The sequence below is a fragment of the Telmatherina bonti genome, assembly GCF_933228915.1.
Source record: "Telmatherina bonti genome assembly, chromosome: 6".
NCBI lineage: Eukaryota > Metazoa > Chordata > Actinopteri > Atheriniformes > Telmatherinidae > Telmatherina > Telmatherina bonti.
In genome coordinates, this window is record NC_136624.1 from 38,654,601 (window position 1) to 38,678,127 (window position 23,527).

General features: G+C 45.5%; 1 protein-coding gene across 1 annotated transcript; it reads right to left on the reverse strand.

The window, feature by feature from the left end:
• Positions 1 to 1,884: 1,884 nt before the first annotated feature.
• prickle2b (prickle homolog 2b) lies at positions 1,885 to 20,269 on the reverse strand. The gene is made up of 8 exons (XM_079242279.1): positions 19,898 to 20,269; positions 14,395 to 14,578; positions 9,002 to 9,115; positions 8,413 to 8,550; positions 5,678 to 5,881; positions 5,008 to 5,194; positions 3,436 to 4,305; positions 1,885 to 3,325 (listed from the first exon to the last, which is right to left on the reverse strand). The coding sequence occupies exons 2-8, from the start codon at positions 14,524 to 14,526 to the stop codon at positions 2,403 to 2,405; spliced, it is 2,568 nt and encodes an 855-aa protein (XP_079098405.1). The 5' UTR covers positions 14,527 to 14,578; positions 19,898 to 20,269; the 3' UTR covers positions 1,885 to 2,402.
• Between the last annotated feature and the right edge of the window lie 3,258 nt (positions 20,270 to 23,527).

Consider the following 23,527-nt stretch of genomic DNA (forward strand, 5'->3'; position numbering starts at 1 on the left):
CACACCACACACACACACACACACACACACACACACACACACACACACTTGGGTGAGGAACTTCATAATAAAACAATATGGACTTATGATGATGATGCAAAATAAGCTGTCAAGGGTAGAAAGTTAACATTAGTGACATTTATTTAAGCTTTTTTAGTGATGTGACCGACGTTGTGTATCCATAAGAGGGAAAACCAGAGAAGAGGCCTCATCCATCAGATTTAACACAACTCTCATGTTTATGCAGCTGTAACACGGTCGACTAAATCACGTCCATTTTACATCTAAGTGCTTTGGAGCAAATATTAAAACTGGAACACACACAACGTGGAAGCTGAGGTGAGGTAAACGCACTAATGTGCCAATTATGTCAACAGCATTAGCGCCTCTAATCAACACACTGCTGTTCACACACCTTTTTGCAAATACAGTAGGTGTGTGTGTGAGTGTGTGTAGATTATGGGGGCTAGCAGTAGTAATCCCCTTAACACATGGACGTCAGATTCAATCCAGTTTACAGTATGACACGGTTTAACACTCTGCTATACAACACGGGTTGTTTTCTCCCAAAGCAAAACACAGCAGCATCTTTTCACAACTCAGTCCTGACCTAAAGCAGCTTTTCCAAGTGTTTTCCAAGCCTGCACACACTTTCTAAACTGCTTTTCCAAGGTGAAATTTTAACCTGGGAGGCAGCAAGTAAAATAAATGAATAAATAAAAACTTCCTCCTTAGTCTTAATTTCAGTCGTGACAGATGACGTCGCGTTGGATGGGCTAATCTGATAGGTGTTGCAAATTGATCCATTTGTAGATTTTCAGTTTTTTTCTGCTTTTAAATGATTTCATTTTAATAAAACAAGATTGTTGAATTCACACCAGTTATCCAAATGATTTTTTAAAACCAGGAAATGACCGCAAAATGAGTTAAACTGGGAAGAAAAACACTAAAACAGAACAACTAATTATTAGGGGTGGGGAATCGAATTACCAAAAAAAAAGTCAAATATCGGGATTCTTTTGCTTCACAATTTTAAAATTGTGTTAAAAATTTATTTTTTAAATAAATAAAAATTCATTAAATCATCACATTTTTGTCATTTTTATAGTTTTTTATCTGTTTACTGGTCTTCTTGGCCATTATAGCAGCAGAATGATGATTTGGTTACTGTGTTGTTTTATCCTAATTGAAACGAAAACAAAAAAAAGTTTTCTACATTTTTTTTCTTTGTTTTTCTTTATCTAATAAGCTATTACACCTCTAAGGGGGTAATAAGCTCTGGATAATGAATGAACTACGTATGAATGATGACGAACCACATCAAGGCCAGCAATGCTAACATCTTTTTACCACAGTTGTGTTATTTTGGAGTCTTACATGTAAAAATTTGACACAAATGACTGAAGACACAGAAAATGATGTCATCAGATATATAACTGGCTAAAACCATCAAGGGCATGAAAAAAACCATTCCAGCTCCTCCAAGAAGGTCTCAACAACCCCATCAGTATGGAGAAAAACTAACATAAAAACACAGCCCCAGCTGCTTTTCAGACCTTTTCTTTGCAGTGTCCAGCTCATGGAGACTGATGCAATAAACCTGAACATCAGCGCATGTCTCAGCAGGACAGGAAACCTTTGTGTTTGGACGGGACTACACCCTACACCATCCAACAATGCAGAGCATGATGACTGGCATCACACTACACCACATTGTCATTCATTTATGCATTAAACAGATGGAGACTGGAAGTGTTGTGCACTCTGTCACTCCCGTCGTCAGTCTCAGGAGAGAAACGCCAGCTGTTGATTCCAAAACTCAGTGAAGTACTCCTTTATTCCAAATGTAGCACCAGGTCAGCCAAATAACATGCAGAAGTCGGTTTTTTGTTACGTTCTATGTCTAGATTATAGATATTTTCATACATAAATGACTCTATCCATACAAAATATAAAAATATGCGAGGCCTCATTTACAACTGTATTTACACCAAATTCTTTAACTTAAATGAAATTATTAATTCACTTATCTATGTACAGGATATGAGCTGAATTCAGTCGTACAGTCCAACTCGGAGCATGAAGAATGTAAAAACAGACCGTTCTGTAGACGTGTTTGCTGTCTGGGAACGAGGCTCGGACAAACACAACCTGCTGGATAACGGCTGCGGCTCAACAGAAGCGCACGTTTAACCGTTAGCCTCGACACTCAGGAGATACTCTGAAACGTTAAAATGAGGAAACGTGCAAACACTGTCATCTTTTTATTTATTTTTAACGCTCTACTGACGGAAATTCATCACTGACTTTTAGCTACATGATCAACACTCGACTAGTCTGAGAAGTTCTTCTGCTCCGGATGGAGGGTGTTAGTGGAACACAAGCAGCTCGCTGTCCAGGTGTTAAGAGATGATGCAGTTTTTGCTCTTTCTGCGCTTGCGGGTGTGCAGCTGCCCGCTGCGGCTCGGCCCCCCCATCCCCGTGCTGCTGTACTTATGAAGCATCTCCTGGTTGTTGATGTAGCGCAGCTGGATGGGTCTGGGGATCGGCTCGCCCAGGAAGTAACCCTCATCTTCTGATTCTGAAGATGAAGAGCAGGTGGAGCACCAGTCATCGTCGTAGTCATCCCAGCAGTACTGGCTCAACCCGGTGCGCCTGTTGGCCCCGGGGTTCTGCAGAGTCAGGTCTGATGTGGTCCTTGGGCATTGCCTGAAGAGCTGGGGTTGGTATCTACCGCCTCCTCCACCTCCAAACGGATCCCTGGCGCTCCTTGGAGGCGGGAAGCGGTCGTAATCCTCTCTGACGCGAAGCTGCGGCCTCTCTTGGGGTCTTACCCGTCGCTCTGAAACCAAGTTCAGAGCGTTCTCTGAGCGAGACCGGCGAGATCTTCGGGCGCGGTGATGGTGGTGTCGACGCCTCTGTGGAGTCTCCTCCGGAGCATCTACTCTGACGTTTGCTCCCCTCGCTCCGACACCGCCCACCCTGCGCTCACTAATGGGTGGCAGACGGGCAGCGTTGGCGCTGTTCACCAGACTCATCCTGTCCTCCTCTTGGTAGGTGAAACCAGGCGGTAAATGAGGCATGCCCATGCCAGCAGGGTCACAATACTGCACCTGGTACTGAGAGGACCTGGGGGGTTTTGTCTCCATGTAGGACTGGCCGGCGGTGAGGCTGTGGATAGACTCAGAACTACGAAACGCCACAGAGGAGTTGAGGGTGTCCATGTTACTTTTCTCTGACACATTCACTCCAGAGTCTTTGCTCAGGTCCGGCATGGAGAAGCGAGACAGGTGCTCCTGATGCTTTCCTCCATCTGCTGAGTTGCCTGCGAGGAAGAACGTTGCAGGATATGTAAACTACCTGCTTGCATCGTAAATACATCAAAGTTAGAGGAAATATTCAACAGTTTGGTGCCGATGAAAGGTTTAAACCCACCTGTAGTGTTAGACAGGGCCAAAGACTCCATGGATCCTCTGGGGGTCTGCTGCAGTGGTGTCAGCTGTTCTGAGAAGTTAAGTGCATTAATGGGGTTCCTGCTTCTTGCCACCTGCGCACCTGTTGGAGGAGCTGCGTCTCTGTCCCTCTGAAAGCCGTGCAAACTGATGGAGCGCTTGTCCGAGGAGAAGCCACTGTGCTGGGAGCAGTGGGACACCTCGGTGAAGCTCTTCTGGCTCCTCAGTTTGGGTGGATAGTACTCCTCTGGAAGTGCCTGCTGGAACCAGGTCTCATTCAGGGAATGGCCCTTCAGGGCAGAGATGGGAGGTCGCTTCAAGCCTCCATTCTCCTTGATCCTGTGCTCGTGCTGCTGATTAGAGGAGCAGGAGGAGTTATAGGTGCTCCTCACGTTGCATTGGCTGAGGAGCTGCAGAGGAGTGGGACTGAGCGTCGGGTCGGACTGGGATTCGTAGCCGTCTCCCGCCTGCTCTTGGTTCTGCCAGGAAGGCGGCTCGCGAGTCAAGCTGGGCGTCTGGCTGGAGAGACTCAGAAGATCCATTTGTAAAGACAGAGGGTCCACCTCCCCTGAGAACCTCTGAGTCTGCATCCCACCCGCTCCACCGCTGCTCTTTGCCATCTTGGAGCTACGTCTGGACTCTCTGGTGGAGCGGGCGCTTTGGAAGGCCGAGTCAGAGGAGTCGGAGCCATTGGGCTCCTCTCCGAGACTGCAGGAGCGCGAGCAGAAGATCTGGCCCTGCTTGGGCAGGAACGGGCGTCCCAGCAGGGAGCGTTTGCAGCGGGCGCAGCAGAAGCAGCCCTCAGTGGCGTGCCAGTGCTGCCCGTCGTACGTCATCTGGCCTTGATCAATGCCTGCAGGAGAGACAAGCAGGGCTGAGGTGAGATGACTGAAACCCTGAGAAAACCCAAAGCAAGACGCTTCATCAACAGGCTTCGAGCTGCAGCCGTGAAGTGAACGTGGAATTTACAAACGCTGCCTTGTATAAAAATAGCAGCGCATTTAAAAGGAGCTTTCCATCTGAGGAAAAGGAGCTGGAGGCAGTAATTTCAGCGATGGGGGCGACTCATTATGGCGCTTGCCCAGGATTGCATAAACGCACAGCTTTGGAGAATGTTTCGAGTTGAAGGGCAACAAAGGGCTTTTTGCTAATGGCTGCCATCTGCTGTGAGACTTTTCTACAAGTTTCAGTTTATAATCACTTGTACTTTTTAGCCAATTGCTTTTCTGCGTCCTGTCTGACAGATAATTACAGATCAAATTGGAGAAATCTGAGCCAGTGTGACACCTGGCCCTCTTACTGGGGGGAATCACACACATCCGGATGTGTTTGTGCTGGTATGAACGCAGATAAAGATCCCTGTTTTCCTCTCAGTGGAGCCGACTACAACTACCGGCTGAAAGAGGTTTTGACACATTAGAGGTTCAAAGTCTCGTGTTCCAGTCATGCCTTCGGACTTTAAACGGTGATTCATTTTGTACATGTTTCTGTACTCAGTAAACTGAGGTCCTTTCTCTGCTGCACAAACTGCTAAAATCCATCAGAAACAGCATACCGATATGCTCCCCACAGGAGTCGCAGTACTCGGCGTAGAGGGACTCGAAGCAGGAGCAGCAGTAAGGCCGACCCTCCTTCATGATGTAGCGCTGGCCCCCCAGCACCGTCTCGCACTCAAAACAACAGAAGTGCTTCATGTGCCAGTGCCGGCCCTCTGCCTCCGTGCACTCATCGGCGAAAATGATCTAAGAAAGCAGAGATAGAAAAAAGTAGGAGTTGGATTATTACTGGGTGCTAAATGACACGACGACTTCGCTCCGTTCTCTTCGGCTCTGAACTCCGAGACGAAGCGCTTTGTCTCAGACTTGTGTAGGAGGCTAATGTGGGTGGGGACTTTGTTAAATCGAGGTGGCACATTTGCTTTTAATTGCACTGCTGTTAAACCATCGGGGTGCCTCTTAAGCACCAACGGTGTCCTTGTTCCCATTTGCACACTAACAGAGTAAGTCGCTGTTAATGGCTGGGAGATCAGGCTATTGAAAGTCGACCCCATTAAGCCAGAAAGCCCGTGAGCGTCATATGACAGCTGTTTGGTGTGTATGTAGGCATGTATAAGTGCAGGCTCTGTGTGTGTGTATAAATGCATTATATATAGCTCAGCTGACACTTATACGAGCAGCTATTTATACACGGTCATCCGTGTGCATGTTGTATGTGCATGTGTCTACCTCGTCGCAGGCGGTGCAGCGTGGCTTCAGTCTCTCTGCGTGGTGCCGGCCGCAGTAGATCTTCCCTTCTTGGTGGAAGTAGATGAGGTCCACCAGCAGCTCTTTGCACATGCTGCACACGAAGCAGGCGGGGTGCCAACACACGCCGTGACCCGCTCGCGATGCAAACACAGCGATGTCGCCACCATTAATCTGGCCTCCGCACTGAAAAAGAAAATGGACCATTGCATCTTTTTTTTTTAACTGATAAAACTACTAATTCTGTCCTTTTAATACCATTTAAAATCTCTAAACATAAAGATCTATGCATAAAATGCATCTAGAGGCAGAGTCGTGTGGCACACTGACATTTGTGTATTACATCCGTGAAGCTGTTGTTGTCCAGCTGTGTTTTCTATCCGATCCGGGGCATTTAGGGCGCCGCATCACATGCTAGCAAATGGATATCAACACACGGGCTGCTCTAAGTGTGCACTGTGGTTGATTCAGTAAAGAAGCTCCAGAGGACATCACCAGAGGAAGGAAGGAAAATAAAAAGCGAGGAGGTGTCGGAGTCATCAGACAGCAGAATGATGCTGCCATCGCCATGCCTGACTGCAGGGATGATATCAATAATGATGCTTGTGGCCTGGATTCGCTGACACACGTTGCTGGGAACATGTTTCATCCATGTTTCAGGAGGATTTTGCTTCTCTTGGAATGAAGCTCCATGCTGTGTATTTACTCCACCATAAAGGTGTGATCACGCAGGTACGGTAACATTGTGTTTAATTTGGATTTAATAATTCAGAACTAAATAATTCCAAATTAACATTATTCTCCTACAAGTTGACATTGACTTAATAATTCTGAATAGAGGCTTACATGGAACACGTCCTTATTTCTGCTTTAGATGGGCGGGTTGGGAAGGATTCTGATTGGACAGAGGGCGGACGTGACGTATTGACGTCTAACGGAAACAAAGTTTGCTTCGTGCTTCTCGTCCTTTCGGTCGTAAGATGGAAAACTACGTAATAAAAACCAGTTTCATTGTTATTTTGATCATTTTGAAGCAGCGACTCGACATGAGCATACTACTTCACTTTTTGCAGCAACAGAGAAGGAAGATGGACAAACAAAGACGGAAAGCAAAACAACGCGGGTAACGTGCGTCATCGGGACAGAACAAGGAGCATGCGCAGAATGACTGGAATTAATTTAGAGCTGAATGAAGGTTTACATGACAGAAGAATTAAACTTTTCAGATTAAAATGCAAACAAATCAGCCACTAACTTTGGAATAAAGTTTAATTCTGAAGTGACTTTTGCATTCAGATTGAAGTGTTTAGACGGTCATTTCTTGTCACTTTACAGTGGAATTCATTTTTATTTGAAATGAAAGAGGAATTAAAACTCCATGTAAACATGGCCATTAAATGTCCTGTTAATTTCGATCAAAGGAGGCTGCTGCATGAGGGAAAACTTAAAATAATCCAGGAAAGTTCCAGTTTGCCTCCTCAAATCTGTGATTTGAGACAGATATGGCACTTTTTAGTTACTTGTTGTTGAACTTTCCTAATAATACTGTCCTTAAAATAAAAAAAAACAAAAACCATTTTATTACTGTGTATACTGTAGGAAAAGTTCAGATATTACACTTATTAATCATGTATTTGGTTGTGAAAAGGACTGTTTTTCCAAAAAAATGAGAAAATCCATCAAGTCGAAGCATCGATTTAATGTTTAATCCTGATCCTGGTCCAGTTTTCTGGCTGATGCAACTGATTGCAGAAACGGTGGACAGCATGTTTGTGTGTGTGTTTAGGAGATCACACACAGACAGAGCAGAATAAGAGGCGCTACGATAGCGCCACGCAGTAAACAGGAAGGAATGAAGTGGACAGAGTGGTCAGGTAAAGCAGAGCTACAACCTCTCAGGCACAAAGCCTGCTGCTGTGAGGAGGCCAACAGAGAGCTGTGTGTGTGTGTGTGTGTGTGTGTGTGTGTGTGGAGGGGGGTTCAATCAATACACACTTTCACCAACATTCTGCTCCCTTCTGTACTGCAGGTGTGTTTTGTGTGTGTCGGCTAACTGGACAAGAAACAGAGGCTACTAAGCAGCGATACACTCGGGGCGCCGTCACACTTTGGCTGAACTTGCTCCACGCGCGGTAACAAATGGCAGGCGGACGCTGAAGTGTGCAAGTTTGTTGTTAAAAGGACACTCGGCTGCACTCGATGGTCCCACAAGGCTACTAAAACGCTACATGTAAGCTGTACGTTAAATATTTGATGAGACATTGGACACGGCTGTGAAAGAGCAGATCGTTTTAACTCCGACCTGCTTCCCTGAGGTGTTACGTAAAGCTCAAGTTTAAATCAAATAAATTGTGTGATTGCTGGGGTCTGACAGCCGCCGTGGCGGAGGGGAAAACAAGCCTGCATGCAGACAGACGGCGGCAAGGAGCTCTGAAGGCTTCCAGGTGAGGCAGAAAAGGTCACAACACTGGAAGAAAAGGGAGATGAATGTTGCATCTCTGCCCTTCACGCGTCAACAGAAGCCAGCTCTCATAGATCATCGCACCTTAAATGCCAGCAGGTCATTCACACAATTCATCGCTTTCATTCCACCGGCCGCACGACGTCACATGATTCATGCATGTCATGTTTGTTCCATGCAGATGGGACTTTTACAAGTAAAACCACATGCTAAAAAAAACCCCAAAAACTTGTTTTTTGATGTTTTTCCTGGCTACCTGCTCGCAGATTGCTCCCGTCATGGTCACGGGGAAGGGACGGACGTTGCCGCGACCGAGGTTTTCCCGCTTCCTCTGGTTACTGAAGAGCTTCAGTTCTCGCTTCTCCTCGTCGTCCAGGCTGTTACAGTAGCGCACCTGGAAACACACAAACATCATAACATTCACATTTTTCATGTCATCGCTCCTCAAAGGAGCTGCACATGATGAATGTGTCGCATGGAACATCTCAGAGAGTTCTCATCAGACATCACGCTCGTTTGCAGCTTCCTCCTCAGCCTTCGCCTACCTAACCCTCCTGGTTTCAGTCCTCAGACTTTCACAGAGACAATGCTACTGATGCTGCCTCTGCTAAAGGTTACCACGGAAACACACTTTGTCTTAATGATGAAACCATTATCTCAGGAAGAATTGTGATGATTTATTATTGGAACAAATCATAATAAGCCGTTGCAATCAGCCTGCGATCTCATTCAGAAGCCATTTTTCCTGCTCCTGCCTCCGTCTTGTTGCCTTCTTATCTTTGCACTGCCCTGAAGGAGGGGAGGAGAAGATAGATGGATGGAGGTGGGGGGAGGTGGACTCTCACCTCATTGTCATGGGGCGGGAGCTGATGGAGCAGCTGTTTGATGCGGTATTTCTCTCCTGGGCTGTTCACATAGGGCACCTTGTCCTCAGGCAGGGAGCTGTAGTACTGATGGACCTGAGAACGACACACACACACACACACACACACACACACACACACACACACACACACACACACACACACACACACACACACACACACACACAGAGGATGATGATGGAGAACTACAACTAACTGCCAAACACATGAGGTCTGCAGATGCTGTTATTAACTGTTCAGTTTTCCAGCTTATTGTTTAAACTCTTTATTTTTATAAAATAATTCAGTTTCCAGATTTTTTATTTAACAAACATTTCAAATCAAGTAAATTGTTTTTAAATCCTGATAAATCTGGTCAGCACTCAGTGGTTGAATTGTGCAAAGTCAAAACTGGTGTATCAAGATCTACAACTGGAAGTCACACACACACACACACACACACACACACACACACACACTTAAAATCCCTGCCTACCAACGCAGACTTAATGGAACCTCACTTCTCCATCTCTGCACATTGACATCGGAATGTATCACTGACCCGTCACATGTGCACACACACAGTAAAGGCTACAATGAACCCACATGAACATAGCCGTGCACGTGGAACTGCAGCAGATTAACTCTAAAGTGAGCGTTGCAAATAACTTGGACATTCCTCACATGTCCAAAGAAGACAATGAGTGTCAACTACTCGTTATTTATGAGAGTCTTTATTTTATTACACTGTAACAAAGGTCAGGGAGTTATAGATGAATATAAGTGGGGGGTTGGAGCAAAACAAGAGAGCTACAGGGTTTTAAAGGAAGATCTGAAGGACAGAAGTCCAACAGAGAGGAGCAGCAGGAACAGAGGTGATGAAGTAGAAATGTTGACAAGATGCAGAAAGAGTGAAAACAACCAAAAATAGAGAAATCCTTTAATAGAGACACTTCACTGATCAATACTTCCTGACTGGGTCACGTCTGTCTCGATGACCTGTCGGTCTATTAAACGGATTTAGGACTCAAAAGCATCAGCGCCATCCTGGCATCAACACCAGGTCTTTCACACAGATTAACCTGAATAATCCCGACGTGCATCTGAAGGCCTTAAATTAGTCTGATGCTGCTGGAAAGTACCTTCCTTCCAGCTGCTCTGTGCTGGTGCTGGAAAGTGATGCTTTATGAGGCAAAAGATGTCTCAATTACTGAATTCCACAACTGACTGTGGTATTAAACGGCACCTTTAATTAATCGCATGGATCCCTCGGCGTCACTTTCCAGAAAAGATTACGGCTGAATCATAAAGACGGATTAATGCAGAAGGAAAACAACGTTACATCTCCGCCTTCCTGCTTCCGTTGCTTTATTGTCAGTCTGTGTGAGCTGCAGAAGAGGAGAGAACTGCAGAGGAAACAGATTCATTCTTCTCTGTCAGACTTGTAGGGTATAGAAAAGATGTGGAGCCTGTAAAGTCGGATGTAAAAAGATGCAGAGAAAGGAGGAAGTTTCACCACCTGCAGGAAAACCAACAGCTTTTTATGTTCAACGTCTGTCTGAATTAAACGTTATCATCTCATTTGCATTTTTGTGACGATGCATGATTCTGGTTGGACGAACGGCGCAACACAGCGAGGGTTTACTGAACATCAGGGATGAGAAAACCTAAAATACATCTTTACGGACAGTTTCACTGTTCAAACATGACAGAGTCTGTGTGACGTTGATGCCTTTTAGTCGCCAGAGTGAGACGGTGGTCTTCCTCCTTTATTTCCACTCTTCCTCAAACAGCAGCTATTCTGCTAAAAGAAATCTGCAAATGAAAGCTAGCCAGATGTTTTCCTGTGTTTTGGAACTTTCTCAGGTAAAACAAAACATTTTGTCATGCAGTTTGCAGAAAAAAAGCCTCCCAGGTGGAAGTCCTGCAGCCTTTTCTGTCCGTATTCTCTGAGACAAATCCAGAATGAATATGCAGCATTTATTTATGGTTTACGGAGCAGAGAGGATTTAGACAGAATTGGATTATTTAACTTTGTTTCTATATTAGTTTGTTATGTTGGGATTAAAAAATAGAAATAAGTCAAACATTATTAAGGATTGTTCATGTGATTTTACATCTTATACATAGACAATAATCATACCAAGAAAATCAATAATGGTGACATGATGGCTAAAATGAAGGGTTGTGTGTGTGTGTGTGTGTGTGTGTGTGTGTGTGTGTCTGGATGGTCTACGAAACACTGAATGAACTCAGACACCCACACATGCACGCTCCTGATGATGAATGTCTAAACATGCTTCTGACAGCAGGTTGGAGAACAGAGGTGAAGACCCAACGCCCCGAGGAAAAGATCTGAAGTGTGACGCACGTTTCCAGCGAGCGGCAGGAGAAGCTGCTTCTCATAATAACTGTAATCAAAAGCAGACTAAATTAAAGACGGGCCAGAATGTCAGACTGCTCTGAAGGGATGTTTTTAAAAGCTAATGGTGGGACGCTGAAAACGTGAGAGATAGTTTCTCACAGCTGGTTTCCATTGCCGTTAATGGCCGAACACCACGAGGCAGCAGCTCCGACATTCTTCCGCCGGTGCTGGATGGTGCTGATGGACAGAAATGCTTTGTGAAAAGAAGAACGGCTGCTGTGCACACGTCGTTATAGCTTGTTTTTTCATTTTCCAACTTGAGCGAGTTACGCTGAAGTTATCATTTCTCCATTTCAAGCCAACCAGTTGGGACTGGACTTGTTGCACAGGGACATGCTGGCCTCTTGCTCTAAAGTCAGTCTTCATGGCCCCTGTGGTGGCTGAACTCCCATGATTCTTCACTTTGTGCCAGCTTTGAGGTTTGCAAGGAGCCACAAAGCGTGCAGGCATAAATCTGCCAGCAGACAATGGGCTCCAGGACTGATGGAATGTCCTAAATGCTGTCTGATACTCCGCTCAATGACCAAATAACTTCAAAGTTTTAACCTCAGAGTTGCACTAGATTAAATAACTACAATTCATGTTAACAATGATGCAAGATGAAGTCGTTAAAATCACAATAATTCCTTCTTAAGCTATGTTTAAACAAATATTTCTTCTGTGGAACTGAACTCCTTCAGGTCAGACTGCAGCTGACATGGAGATCTGAAACAACCGGCATGTGGAATACGCCCAGACTCCCGTCCTGTCCTGAAGAAGACAACAATGAGGGGGATCTGATCAAATTCTACTAAATGCATGTGTGAACAACTTGTTGCAAACCTTTCAGTCACAAAGAGGCTCAATAATCCTGAAATATTTCAGAATTTCAAACTAAAACGAATCTGCAACGTTCTGATCCGTTTTGCTGCCGCTGCTGCCGCCAAGCAAGCCAACGATGCAACCTAACCTTCCTTCCAGCATGCACAGAAAGAACAGACACCATCAGAAGGAGTTTAGATAGTTATTTTCCCCTCTTCATTCCCACAGAGGCCCATCAACAGGATGCATTTTTATTCCGACTGGAGGTTCAATCAGATCAAAGTTCTTCATATAAACGCAGCTTCAGTCAGATTCAGCTGCAATCAAACGGACAGATGATTGTTTTTTATTGTCCCTCATCTTCAGCTCAAACCACCCCACATGAGCTCAGGTTGTGTTCCCTTCAGATCAGCCCTACCTCAGGTTTGACTGAAAACTAAAGTCAGATCCCTGAAACTGCTGAGCAGAGTTTGCCCATTAACAGAAAGTTCCCGCTACATGATGGTAAAAGAAGGAAACACTATAAAAAGGCCCGCCGCTCGGCAACATTCTTGGCCTTAATGAACTGTAACTTGGCAACGTTCAGGCATTTGATTTTAAAGGATGGAGACGCGCCGTAGGAGTGGAGGCCTTCCTCACGCTGCAGCTCAATAACATGCCCAACACACTCCATAATGGATGCATTCAGGGATAAAAATTCTTCCACTCAGGCTGCATTTTAGCAATATCCCAGCGGACTGTTCAAAATTTGAGACACATACCTGTAAGCCTTGCTTTGTTGACAGAGAAAGTCCAGCGAAAGTGGCGAGTTATCCTCATAATCCCTCAGATATATCTGCCCGAATATTATGAAGCAGCGCAGAAATCTCTGGGTACAGTGGGGGTGACTTCACACCGCGCTGGATGAATAGCAGACTGATACAGGGGTATGGCTCCCAGCAGGGAAATCTAAAACCCACCCTTCAGATCCCAGGCTTTAGCTTTCTATTTGCTTCCGCTCCTCTGCAAAAAGGTCACACAACAAGTTTCCACCAGCTTGAAAGCCTCAAAATGTCAGCTTGAAGCTAGAAATGACGTCGGCTTGTGAGGCGTCACGTCCTGCTGGACACAAAAAAAATCCAGCCAATTTATACTCAGTCAGTTTCCAGTATGGATCCTTCTTTCTGGTTAAGGAGGTTGTCAAAATGTAAACATATATAGAAATAAATTAAATCCTCCCTTAATTTCAAGGCTGTTCATCATAGTCCTTTTGCCCCCCTACCCAGCCCATTTCCCATTACGGCCTTATTGTTCCTGAGATCCCATTGCCGCCTGACGAGAACGTAATTGAGCTCGGGGTTATAACTGTGACCCCAGAGAGCGATGAAAAATAGCTGCTCTCAGTCCTCCGAGGTGAAAACATGAGGCTGTGCCAACAGCGTATTGACCAGCTCATTGCCTTCAGCAAATCAACAAAATGAAAGCAGCTTCCATAAACGCTCCTATTGTCCAATAAAAGCAGAGACCCTCCCAGACGTGCATGCCTACGGCTCAGCCGAGTATTGTTAAAGAGGATTTTCCTCAATATGCATGGGGTCATTTAAAGCGTTACACTGCCTCAACTTAGTGTTTGTGAGGGCCATGAAATCCACTGCAAACATGTTTGCAGGCAGAATGAATTGGAGATTAATTTGACTGCTGGAGCCACATAATCCTTGTTATCCATTAGCCTGCAGAAGGCGCAGTCAGCGCTACGGGACAGCCATCACAATGTAGAAGCCAGGAGTTATGAAATGCAGACATGTTGTCTAGGAACACCGTAGGAGAAGGAATTTTTATGATGTTTACACCACAATGCGCTGAGAACATTTTATACGTTAAACCTGCATGTGCATATCTTCTCTGTCTGACCTTTAAACAACTAAAACATTCCCACATCTGTCTTTTTAAAGACTTTTTTTCTGTAAATTCACCTTTAAATCACTAAATACAAACACTTCAGTTTTCACAGATTTCCTCTCGAGTGTCAGACAGACGCTCCAAAGCTGCAGGAGTGAAGACTGAAATGAAGGTGGACAACAGCTGACTCGGTGCAGACCTCAGCGTAAAGTGGCACCTAATGCTAATGCTACGTGATCCAGACCAGACGAAGAGGAGAGGATGAAGATACCTGTTCAGGTTTAAGTCCTGGTGGTACCCAGGCGTACTCCTCCAGAGCGCAGCCTGAGTCGTCATCTGAGGTGGAGTTCCTTTGGAAGTCGTACATCAGCTTGGTGACCGTCTTCTCCATCTCTACAGGCATGGCTGTCACTGCATGCTCCTCACGCCGACACTTACAGTGGACACAGATCTTCCTGCGACGGACAGACAACAACACCACCATTTACAAAGCATCCAGGCAAAGTTTAACAAGAGATTACATGAAATCAAAGCTTTGGAATATAATTTATAGAAAACAAAACAAAAAGCATACGACTGAGGTGAAACCAAGAACTCTAAAAAATGCTTTTTAAGAGGCGAGGTTGCGGTACAACAGCTGTTGTGTGGAGAGAAGAGACAGAATACTGAACAGGAAATAAACAGGATGGCTGCAGCGACTGTAAGGAAAAACAGCATCAACAACCCCCGTAAAGTGCTTTCTGTTCATCAGACACATGGATCCACCTAAAGACGGAGCCTTTCGTCCGTCTCCCGCGACCCCTACGTGCGCCATAACGTCAGTCAGCTGAACCCCTGATGCACAACGCAGCAAACGGAGCGATACCATGTTCATAATGCGAACGAATCATCTGAACTGTGTCGTTTCTCAGACACGTCTCATTAATGAAATGGTGCTGTGACCAGTGGGAGCCTTTTCCGGCTCCTACTGGTCATACTGGAACCATGTTTATGAAACACCCAAATGGTGTAAAACTCAAATACATCTCAACTCATCTGTGATCGGACATGGTCTTAATTTAAGTCCAAACCGGCTCTGAAAAGTCAAAGCGTCCGGGTCCCCTGTGTTCTTTGAACGACCTCCTCTGGGGGCCCGGGGACCGCAGGTTGGAGACCACTGGCATAGACCACCACCGTCTATTGTGATGCCTACGTTTATGTCTTTCTGTAATAAATACGTCCATTTCAGACGTCGCTGCATACTCTCCATCCTGCGTGTTGGCATGGTTGCTAGGCAACACATCCACCAGAGGGCAGTGTAGGGTTCACCTTTAAATTCATACAACGGCAAACATGGTGACGGCGGAGGAGGTCGTGATCACGTACAGACGCAGCGCAGAGGACGGCGGTCGCTGTCTGGTCGTTTCTTCTTTGTTCCTTTTGCTGGCTGAACGTTAGCGATGCTGCCAGGTTCCGTCTGCAAGAGGCCTGAAATCGGATCAAATTACACACGAAAAGGCCGTGGAAGACAGACACAAGGCTCTAAGGGAGGAAAGAATCGATATACAAGTTCCCAGAAACAACGTGCCTGGGAGTGTTTAGCACAAACACTCCACCTCACTGCTTTCTCATCTTCACACACGTCCACTGAGAAACAGGTTAAACTCAGATCAACAGCCAGGAAGGACTCGTTAGAAACGGGACAATATGTAGCGCATCTTCTCTGTATTCTGGTCTGTAATCCGGACACTGCATACATACATTCATGTGTCCTTGACAGCTCCAGATCCTTAAAGTGGAAAGTGGGTGGCCAAAAGGTCACACCCCACTAACCCGTAACCCCCCTCAGGCGGTTAAACCGGGGAGACAATCTCATTACCTTCCCAGATGGATTCCAGCCTGTTTGACAGTCAGCCCTACGGAGGAGCTTAAGGACGCACAGGACACAGTTTGACAGACCGACGCCTTCAGTTACAGAGGATGTGTTATACTCACAAAGTCATTTACATCTTCTACTGTGAGTGTGTGACTCTGCAGTGCTGTTTATCAGGACACTTCAGATTTAAGGTCTTAAGCGCTCAGAGAGGAGTGCACCATGTGGGGAACTGGTCAAGTCTTTTCTTGTCTTTTCATCTAACGAGCACTTCTTGTTCAAGCGTTGAGCTTTAGCTGACAAAGCACCTCGGTTTACTTGACGATGCACTGATGGATTTTGGCGAAAGATTGGACCTTGGACATAAATAGCCTGCTTATCGTTGGAATACATCAACCATCCGACCAGCATGCCTCAGCTAGTCAGAAGACAAGTATTCCAAGTGGAAAACATACAAACAGAGGCCAAGTTGGACAAATTCTCCATCACAGCTTAGGATTCTTCACCCTCTGTCAGGATCCTGACAGGGTCTGTCTGTGCCGTGCGCAGAACGGCAGACTTTTGCCGTCATTGTGGAAGGACAAGCTGCAGACTTCACCAACTGACTCCATGAATGTTAAAACAGATACAGAGTATCCAGATATTACTGCCATGAATATTGATGATAAACAGAGCAGAGATGCAGATAAAGCCATCAAAGAACTGTCAAGTGAGCCCTCCGGGAAGAAGGCTGTAGCTATTTCCATTCCCTGGAGCGCGATGTCATCGCCGGGGGCAACACAGCCTGCCTCATTACATCCCAGCACCTCCGCCATCATTAATAATTTACTTGGATGGCACACAAAATGATTCCATACATCCTAAAACACACACTTGCCGTGAGCATGATGAGTAAAAATGCACCACAGAGAGATCCAGAGCTTCTAGCACGCTGCTTGCTGGTTAGAAGTTACGTCTGCCCCGAGCCGAGGGAGGACTTTCACACAGAGGAGTTCACAAACAGCCACAATCAGCTGAGTGGACGTGAAGAAAAGCATTTCACACATCAAAAATGTCCTTTTCCCCAAACGTTGTCTCTTCTGGTCTCTGTGGAATTCCACGCAGATGCAGAGAATCTTGCGACTTCAGGAGAAAAAACACCTCTCAGTCCGGATGTGTGACGATGCTTTCCTCCAGTGAGATGCTGCATACCTACAGGGCCTTCTGCTCCTTCCTCTCCCTTCCAGCCACATCATTCACAACATGCTGCATGGACATGCCTGAGATCTACTGAACCTTAATCCCCCTTGTAAGCTGCCTGATTTCAATTAAATCAGATTTAGTGGTTTTAGTAACAAGTCAAGAAAATCTCCGACTCCCCGTAAATGACTGTGAAGCAAAGAAAAGGAAACAAGCCGGCTTGTTTCCTCCTTTAAACGCGACCGGCCGTTTTCATCCCAGCAGAGCTGTAAATGCTGACGTGTGATTGGTCAACTGGAGTGTGAGATTTGTTTAAAACCTACTGGGGGGGTGTGTGTGCATGTTGTTGGATGGCAGTCAGTGTAACTGCGATGTCAGTGGACAATGATTCACTGTTTCACAAGTTAATTATCATCGTGCTGCTGTCCAGCATCAGCCTGTTGCCCAGGTGGGTGGTTTTAATATGTAACCAGGGTCTGATAGCTCCTCGGACTCATGAATAGAGCTGCTCCGCTTGTTGCAGCTCAACCCTGCAAGAGTTCAAACTGTCTGTCTTTAAACAACCGATTTGTCGTCTTTACAAACGTGCTTTAAAATGAGGCAAAAACTGGCTGGTTGACATGATCTGAGGAGGGAAACTAACAAAAAAGAGGCTCAGCTTCTAATTTCGATTAAAGGAGAGGGTTAGTATTTAACCCCAAACTACATGAAGCAGCCAGCTTTGGAGGGCTCCAGGCAGAACTCTCATTCCTGCACAGCTCCCAAAACCACTGCAGCTTTTCCATGGCATCACTCTGGACGGCCATATTAAAGTCCCATCTTTAAATGGCAGCTAAAGCGGAGGTTGGACGTCGAGAGAAGCGCGGAGAAGAGAGAACAGCTGGATGCAGGAGGCAGCCAAGTCTCGTCTTTTCTCCCTTACTTCCATCATATCTGGAAGAAATGAAACTCTTTCCTCTTTAACGGCCTTTTATTCATCAACTGTGACATTTCTGATCAAGTCTTTTCAAGTTGAATTTTCAGGAGCAAATGAGCCAACAAAGCTTCTGTAGCTCGGGGTGCTGATGGACCTGAGGCTGGTGAACGTTGACTTCAGAGCCAGTCGGAGGTAATCACAGCTGAACAACACTGAGGTGCTCCTGACAAGAGCCAGGCAGGCTGGACAAAGACATTTTCCATTAGAAGCCAATTAGCAAAGACCTGATGCAATGTGTTGCTGAAGGCAGAGATTAGGCCTGCATCCACCTGTCAAAACCAATTATGGATTATAGATCGCCGGAGTCCCGCCTGCTTTCAAATAACCTCGAAGTCTTATGAATGAAAAGCAACATAAAAACCTCTGGGCATAAAATAAACTCTGAAAATGTATTGTTAGAACTGGACAACGTAAACTCCCACTAATTCTTCATTTGTCTGTAAACACAGCTGTGAAAAGCATTTTCTGACGCCACAGAGCTTTCCTACAGGAGATCACATAACACACATTTCCAGTTGTAACATCTGTAATACAAGCTGCATGCAAGCACTTTCATCCAAAACAGAGATATTTTATCCACTGATCAGTGCTGTTAAACTATTCTGGGTCCAGTTTAAGAGAGGTAGAAACCTAAACTGTTGCAGGAACTTTGTCTCCAAAGCTTCATGGAAGCAGCTGTTAACCAAACTACATGATTTTTCTGTTCCACTGTTCTTTAGAAAAAGTGATCGGAACAGAATACTTTTGTTTTTACGGGGAATTCTATTTATTTACAGGCAAGTAATGAAGGCACACAGCAATATCTCCATTTCAGGGCTGATATATAATCTGGTAATGACATCGTGTTTGTGAGAAGTGGAAGAGTGAGTGCAACCAACCCAAAGAAAGCTAACAATAAAAGGAAAACAAGAGATTTGTGGAACATGAGACTTTAGCGACACAATCTGTGAAACTAGATCACTTGACTTATTCCTTGTAGTTCCATAAATGACAGGACTCTGTAAAGGATTGGGGGGGTTGGCACACACAACCAGGAGCATGAGCATTTCTCCAGAGCAAGCTGTGAATGTCGGAGCTTTTTGGTTTCTATTGAGCTGCTCACAGATCAGTGTTCCTGCAGCCAGCTGACAGTCCTGAAGCTCCCATTACTCCCAGTTTACCTGTCATCCCCTTCATGTGCTAATGTGGCTCCTTTCCAAGCCTCAAATGCATGTAATGAGTAAACCATCTCCACGGGACAATTAGCTGCTTTCCAAAGCAGTCTGCAGCAACTCCTGCAGACACCAGAGCCTCCTCAGCAGCACCAAAGCAATAGATGAAACAACAAGGTGGGGGGGGGGGGGGGGGGGGGGGGGGGGGGGGGGGGGTGGTTACCGTGAAAACAAGCTGCCCGAGGGAGAAACAGAAAGTTGCAGAGACAGCTTACTTATTTATAATGACTTCATTTACTTTAGAGAACGATCCATATGGCACGCAGACACACAGCCGCAGCACAGTCTGACCACTGCGCCACGGGGGGTGGGTGGGGGATATGAGGCAGTGAGAGCGCGTGCACGGGGGGAAAAGCTGCAACATTCCGGACTAAGCCAACAAGTCAAACTTATTTTTACCAAACCGACTCCAAATCTTTGTCCTGAGGCCACTTCAAGCACAAACCTCAGAGATGAAACTCCACGGACGTGGAGTGTGCGTGCCGTTACGCATGTGAAGACACAAACAAGGGGGGGAAAGCTCCAAACAGGAAAATGGAAATTAATTTCTGCTTACCTTTATTTACAAAGTGGGGCTGAGTAACATCATGGCTCTGACTGCGGTGTGTGGCTCGCCGTGGGCTTTAAAACACACACTCCTCATCGCAGAATGAGTCCCAGAACTCCAGCAGCACAACGTCGCCGCTGCGCGAGCCGCGCCTCCCTGCTGCATCTACCCAGACTCCTTCTTCCACCCCCACCTCCTCCTGCTCTCCACACACACACCAGGACTTCTGGAAACAACTTAAAGTGCGCAAACACCAACAGATTCCCCTCTGCGGTGAATCAGGGGTCTGAACCAGAACGCAGATCCAGCAGGAAGACCTCCAGTCCGGAAACCTCGTCTGGAGGTTGGAGAGCCGCGCGTAAAGGCACGACGGGGCTCGTGCTCCTCTTGCTGCTGAAGGACCCACTGAGCAGCTGCAGCGACTCAGTCCGATCCGCATCAGACTGCGGAAAGTTCGCAGCAATCACTTCAGCACTTCCGGTGGGATTTTCAAAACAAAAGACCACCAGGACTCATTTTAAACTAACAACTGGATTTCATTCAGTTCTTTTTGAAGAACAACAACATTGGGTGGACAGTTCTGATGGAAACCTCATCAACACACTTTCTGAGTCCATCTGAGGTCAGTTATTCAGATAGAACTGCAGAGATCCACAGTGGTTGTGGGTCCATTTGTTCCGCTTGGTGACAACCGAACACGTGATGAAGGATGATAGTTTGTACTGCATCTGTAACCTCAGCTCATCAGAATGCAAACAGCAGGCCTTCAGGAAGATCATCACCAAATAAACATAAAACTGATTAAATGACTCCAAATCCAGGTATGAGGACTACAGCAGCATATTAATCCTATTAACCAGGATGAGTTTTTATGTTTTAATAAAGCTGCATTCATAAATAAAGTGAATGAAAACAACTAAGTTTTGGTTTGTTTGTTTGAAGGAGACTTGGTTAACTTCCTGTGCACGTCTGGCCTGGCTTGGTGCAGCTTCTCCTCCCTGCATGTTAAATCCTGTTGTGATGTCAGCAAGTCAACATCCCAACACTGAGTGTAATTAGTAGCCTGGATGATTGGTGTTCTGGCAGAATTTGCATGTGAATTAAGACACTTCCCTCCATATAACTGGGCTGGGGCAGGAGGGGAGGCAGGGGGAGGCAGGGGGGGTGAGGAGCAGCAGGAAGCTGACCTGCATGGTCTCATGGAGGGGCTGGCCCCTGCGAACACAACAAGGCTGCTTAACATAACAAGCCGGCATTAACTGGAGTCAAGACAAAAGACTTACAGAGCAATGAACATTAAATGAATAATTAAAAAAAAAAAAAGTAATTAGAGAATTATTTTAGAAATAAACAGACTTTTAAAAGTGCATGTTAACATCAGTCTGGGATCGGAAACGGGACAAACAGACCTGGAAATGTGGCTCCTGCATGTATGCACTCTGATACTTTCACATATCGACTCATCTTATTGGATACAAAAACAAAAGTTCCTCCCTTTCCTTCGCAGATTTGTCAAACAGACATGGCTGCTTCCTCACGTCAAGTCAGCTGAATGAAAACTGCTGGTTGGTGTTGTGCCACCTTCATATGTGTAATAACCATAGACTGTATATAAAGAGATGGGCGGAGTCTCCGTGACGTCACCCGTAGGTTTCTGAAGAGCTAAATTGAAGCTCGGTGGGCGGTTCCTACCGTTGCCATGTTGGCAGCGTCTTGCATGTCGTCTCACCCTGAAAATACAAATATTGGCAAAGAGGTGGAACTGAGAGTGGAGCCATGAGCATCATGGCGGATGATTGACATCGAGCGAACTCCGAGCTTTCTGTAACTAAAAGCTAACAAAGCTAACCCTGAGATAACGGGAGCTAACCAGCTAACGGAGGTAAGCGGGCTAAAGCTAAGTCACGTTGTTAACCAGCTAAAAACCGCGGTTGTTCTATGTTCTTCTGACTTGAAGCGGGAGATCGGGTACCTGTCAATCAAAAGGACACGCCCCTAAATCTGCCAAACTTCGAGATTAAATTACTTTTAAACGGGCGAGTTAGACAAAAATTCACTCCCCCCACAGTTGTCATGAAGGTAAACCTGACCTATTAAACCTAAAATGGATTTTTGAACCAGGCTGTAAACATGTTTATTTCTGCTGTAAACATGTTTATTCCTGCTGTGAAGTTGGTCTTTTTAACATGGGAGTCTATGGGGATTTGCTCTGTTTTGCAGCCCCTTGTGGATGAAGGAGGAACTACAGTTTTATGCACTTCCACATCATCTTCACTTTTAACTGCCGGAGGTTGCCGCTTGGTAATATAACACACGCTGTGTACTATTAAGACTTTGTTATGTGGTGAACTGAACATCTTCACAGCTTTATGCTTTATGATTAATCTCTGATGCGACCGGCCTCCTCTGCTGTGTGCGAGCCTCTTCTTTTACTTCTGGATCAACTACCACAACAGAAACTGGGATGTTTGTGCAGAGGGAAGAAACCAGTTTAGTTCTTCAGGGTGTTATTAACTCAGAATTAACCCTAAAAATGTCAATTTCAGTCAAACTAACATGTTTCTTAAAAGTCTGGCTATTCAGATTAACACAATGATTCCATTTTTTGGTGATTTCGTGTCGACATCTTCAGTAAAATCTAACATTGAAGCATTTGATTGGATGGAAAACAGGTAAAGGAATGATTCAGTATTGCTTCTTCAGCTTCTCTGTAGGAAGACTGTATCAAACCTGTCTCACAGACTCTGCCCGATACCAGGTCTTTCACATAAAAATGTCTAATCACCATGTCTTTGCAAACATAACCGTATCAGTTACAGCTCAGCCTGTATTTAGGAGCTATCCACAAGGTTTTACTAGGAACCCTAAGTGCCACGGTCGACCGGCCACAGAACGCAGCTGCTGGAATGGACCGTCCCACTGCTTTCAATAAGTCATTTCTTCTTTCAATAAAACTGTTCTCAGACATGCAGTAAGCAAACACCAAACACCGCGAGAGGAACTGAAAAAAAGAAAGAATCATGGCCGGCTCAGGCGACATACCTCAGATATCTTTGCCTGCCTGGAGTCCTGGCATGCTCAGAGAGTCACTGCTTGGTAATTTTAGACAGTTAGTCAAACAAGTTTACTCCCCTTGTAAGCTCGCACATGAACACATTAGTCTCTGTCTTTATCAGGAGAAAAGACGAGTGATGTTGTAAATACATGTTATCCTCGGGGCCGGGAGTCCATCCGAAATACGCAAGTTAAATCTTACAGGCTCAAAGAATGTTATCATACTGGAAGGTTTACCATGTCTTACCAGGGAAGGAACTAATGTATACATCATCCGATACAGTCAGGAAAACACTTCGGATAAATGAATCTCTTTATCTTGATATGAAACATAGCTGATGTCCTAACATGGCCTCTCCATCTGGCTTCTTTAGGAATACTGGTCTTTCCTTTCAAGTGGCAAATGCTGATGGCTATCACTTTAGAGTCAACACATGAGGCAGCTGGGACTCACCCCGACAGCTGACAGCTCAGACATGTTGGGAGTGGGAAGGAACTCACTTCCCATACAGATTTTCCTCCTACGGCTTCAGAAAGTCTCTGAATGTTTGCATGAAACCCAAAGCAAGCAGGTTTCTCTTCTAC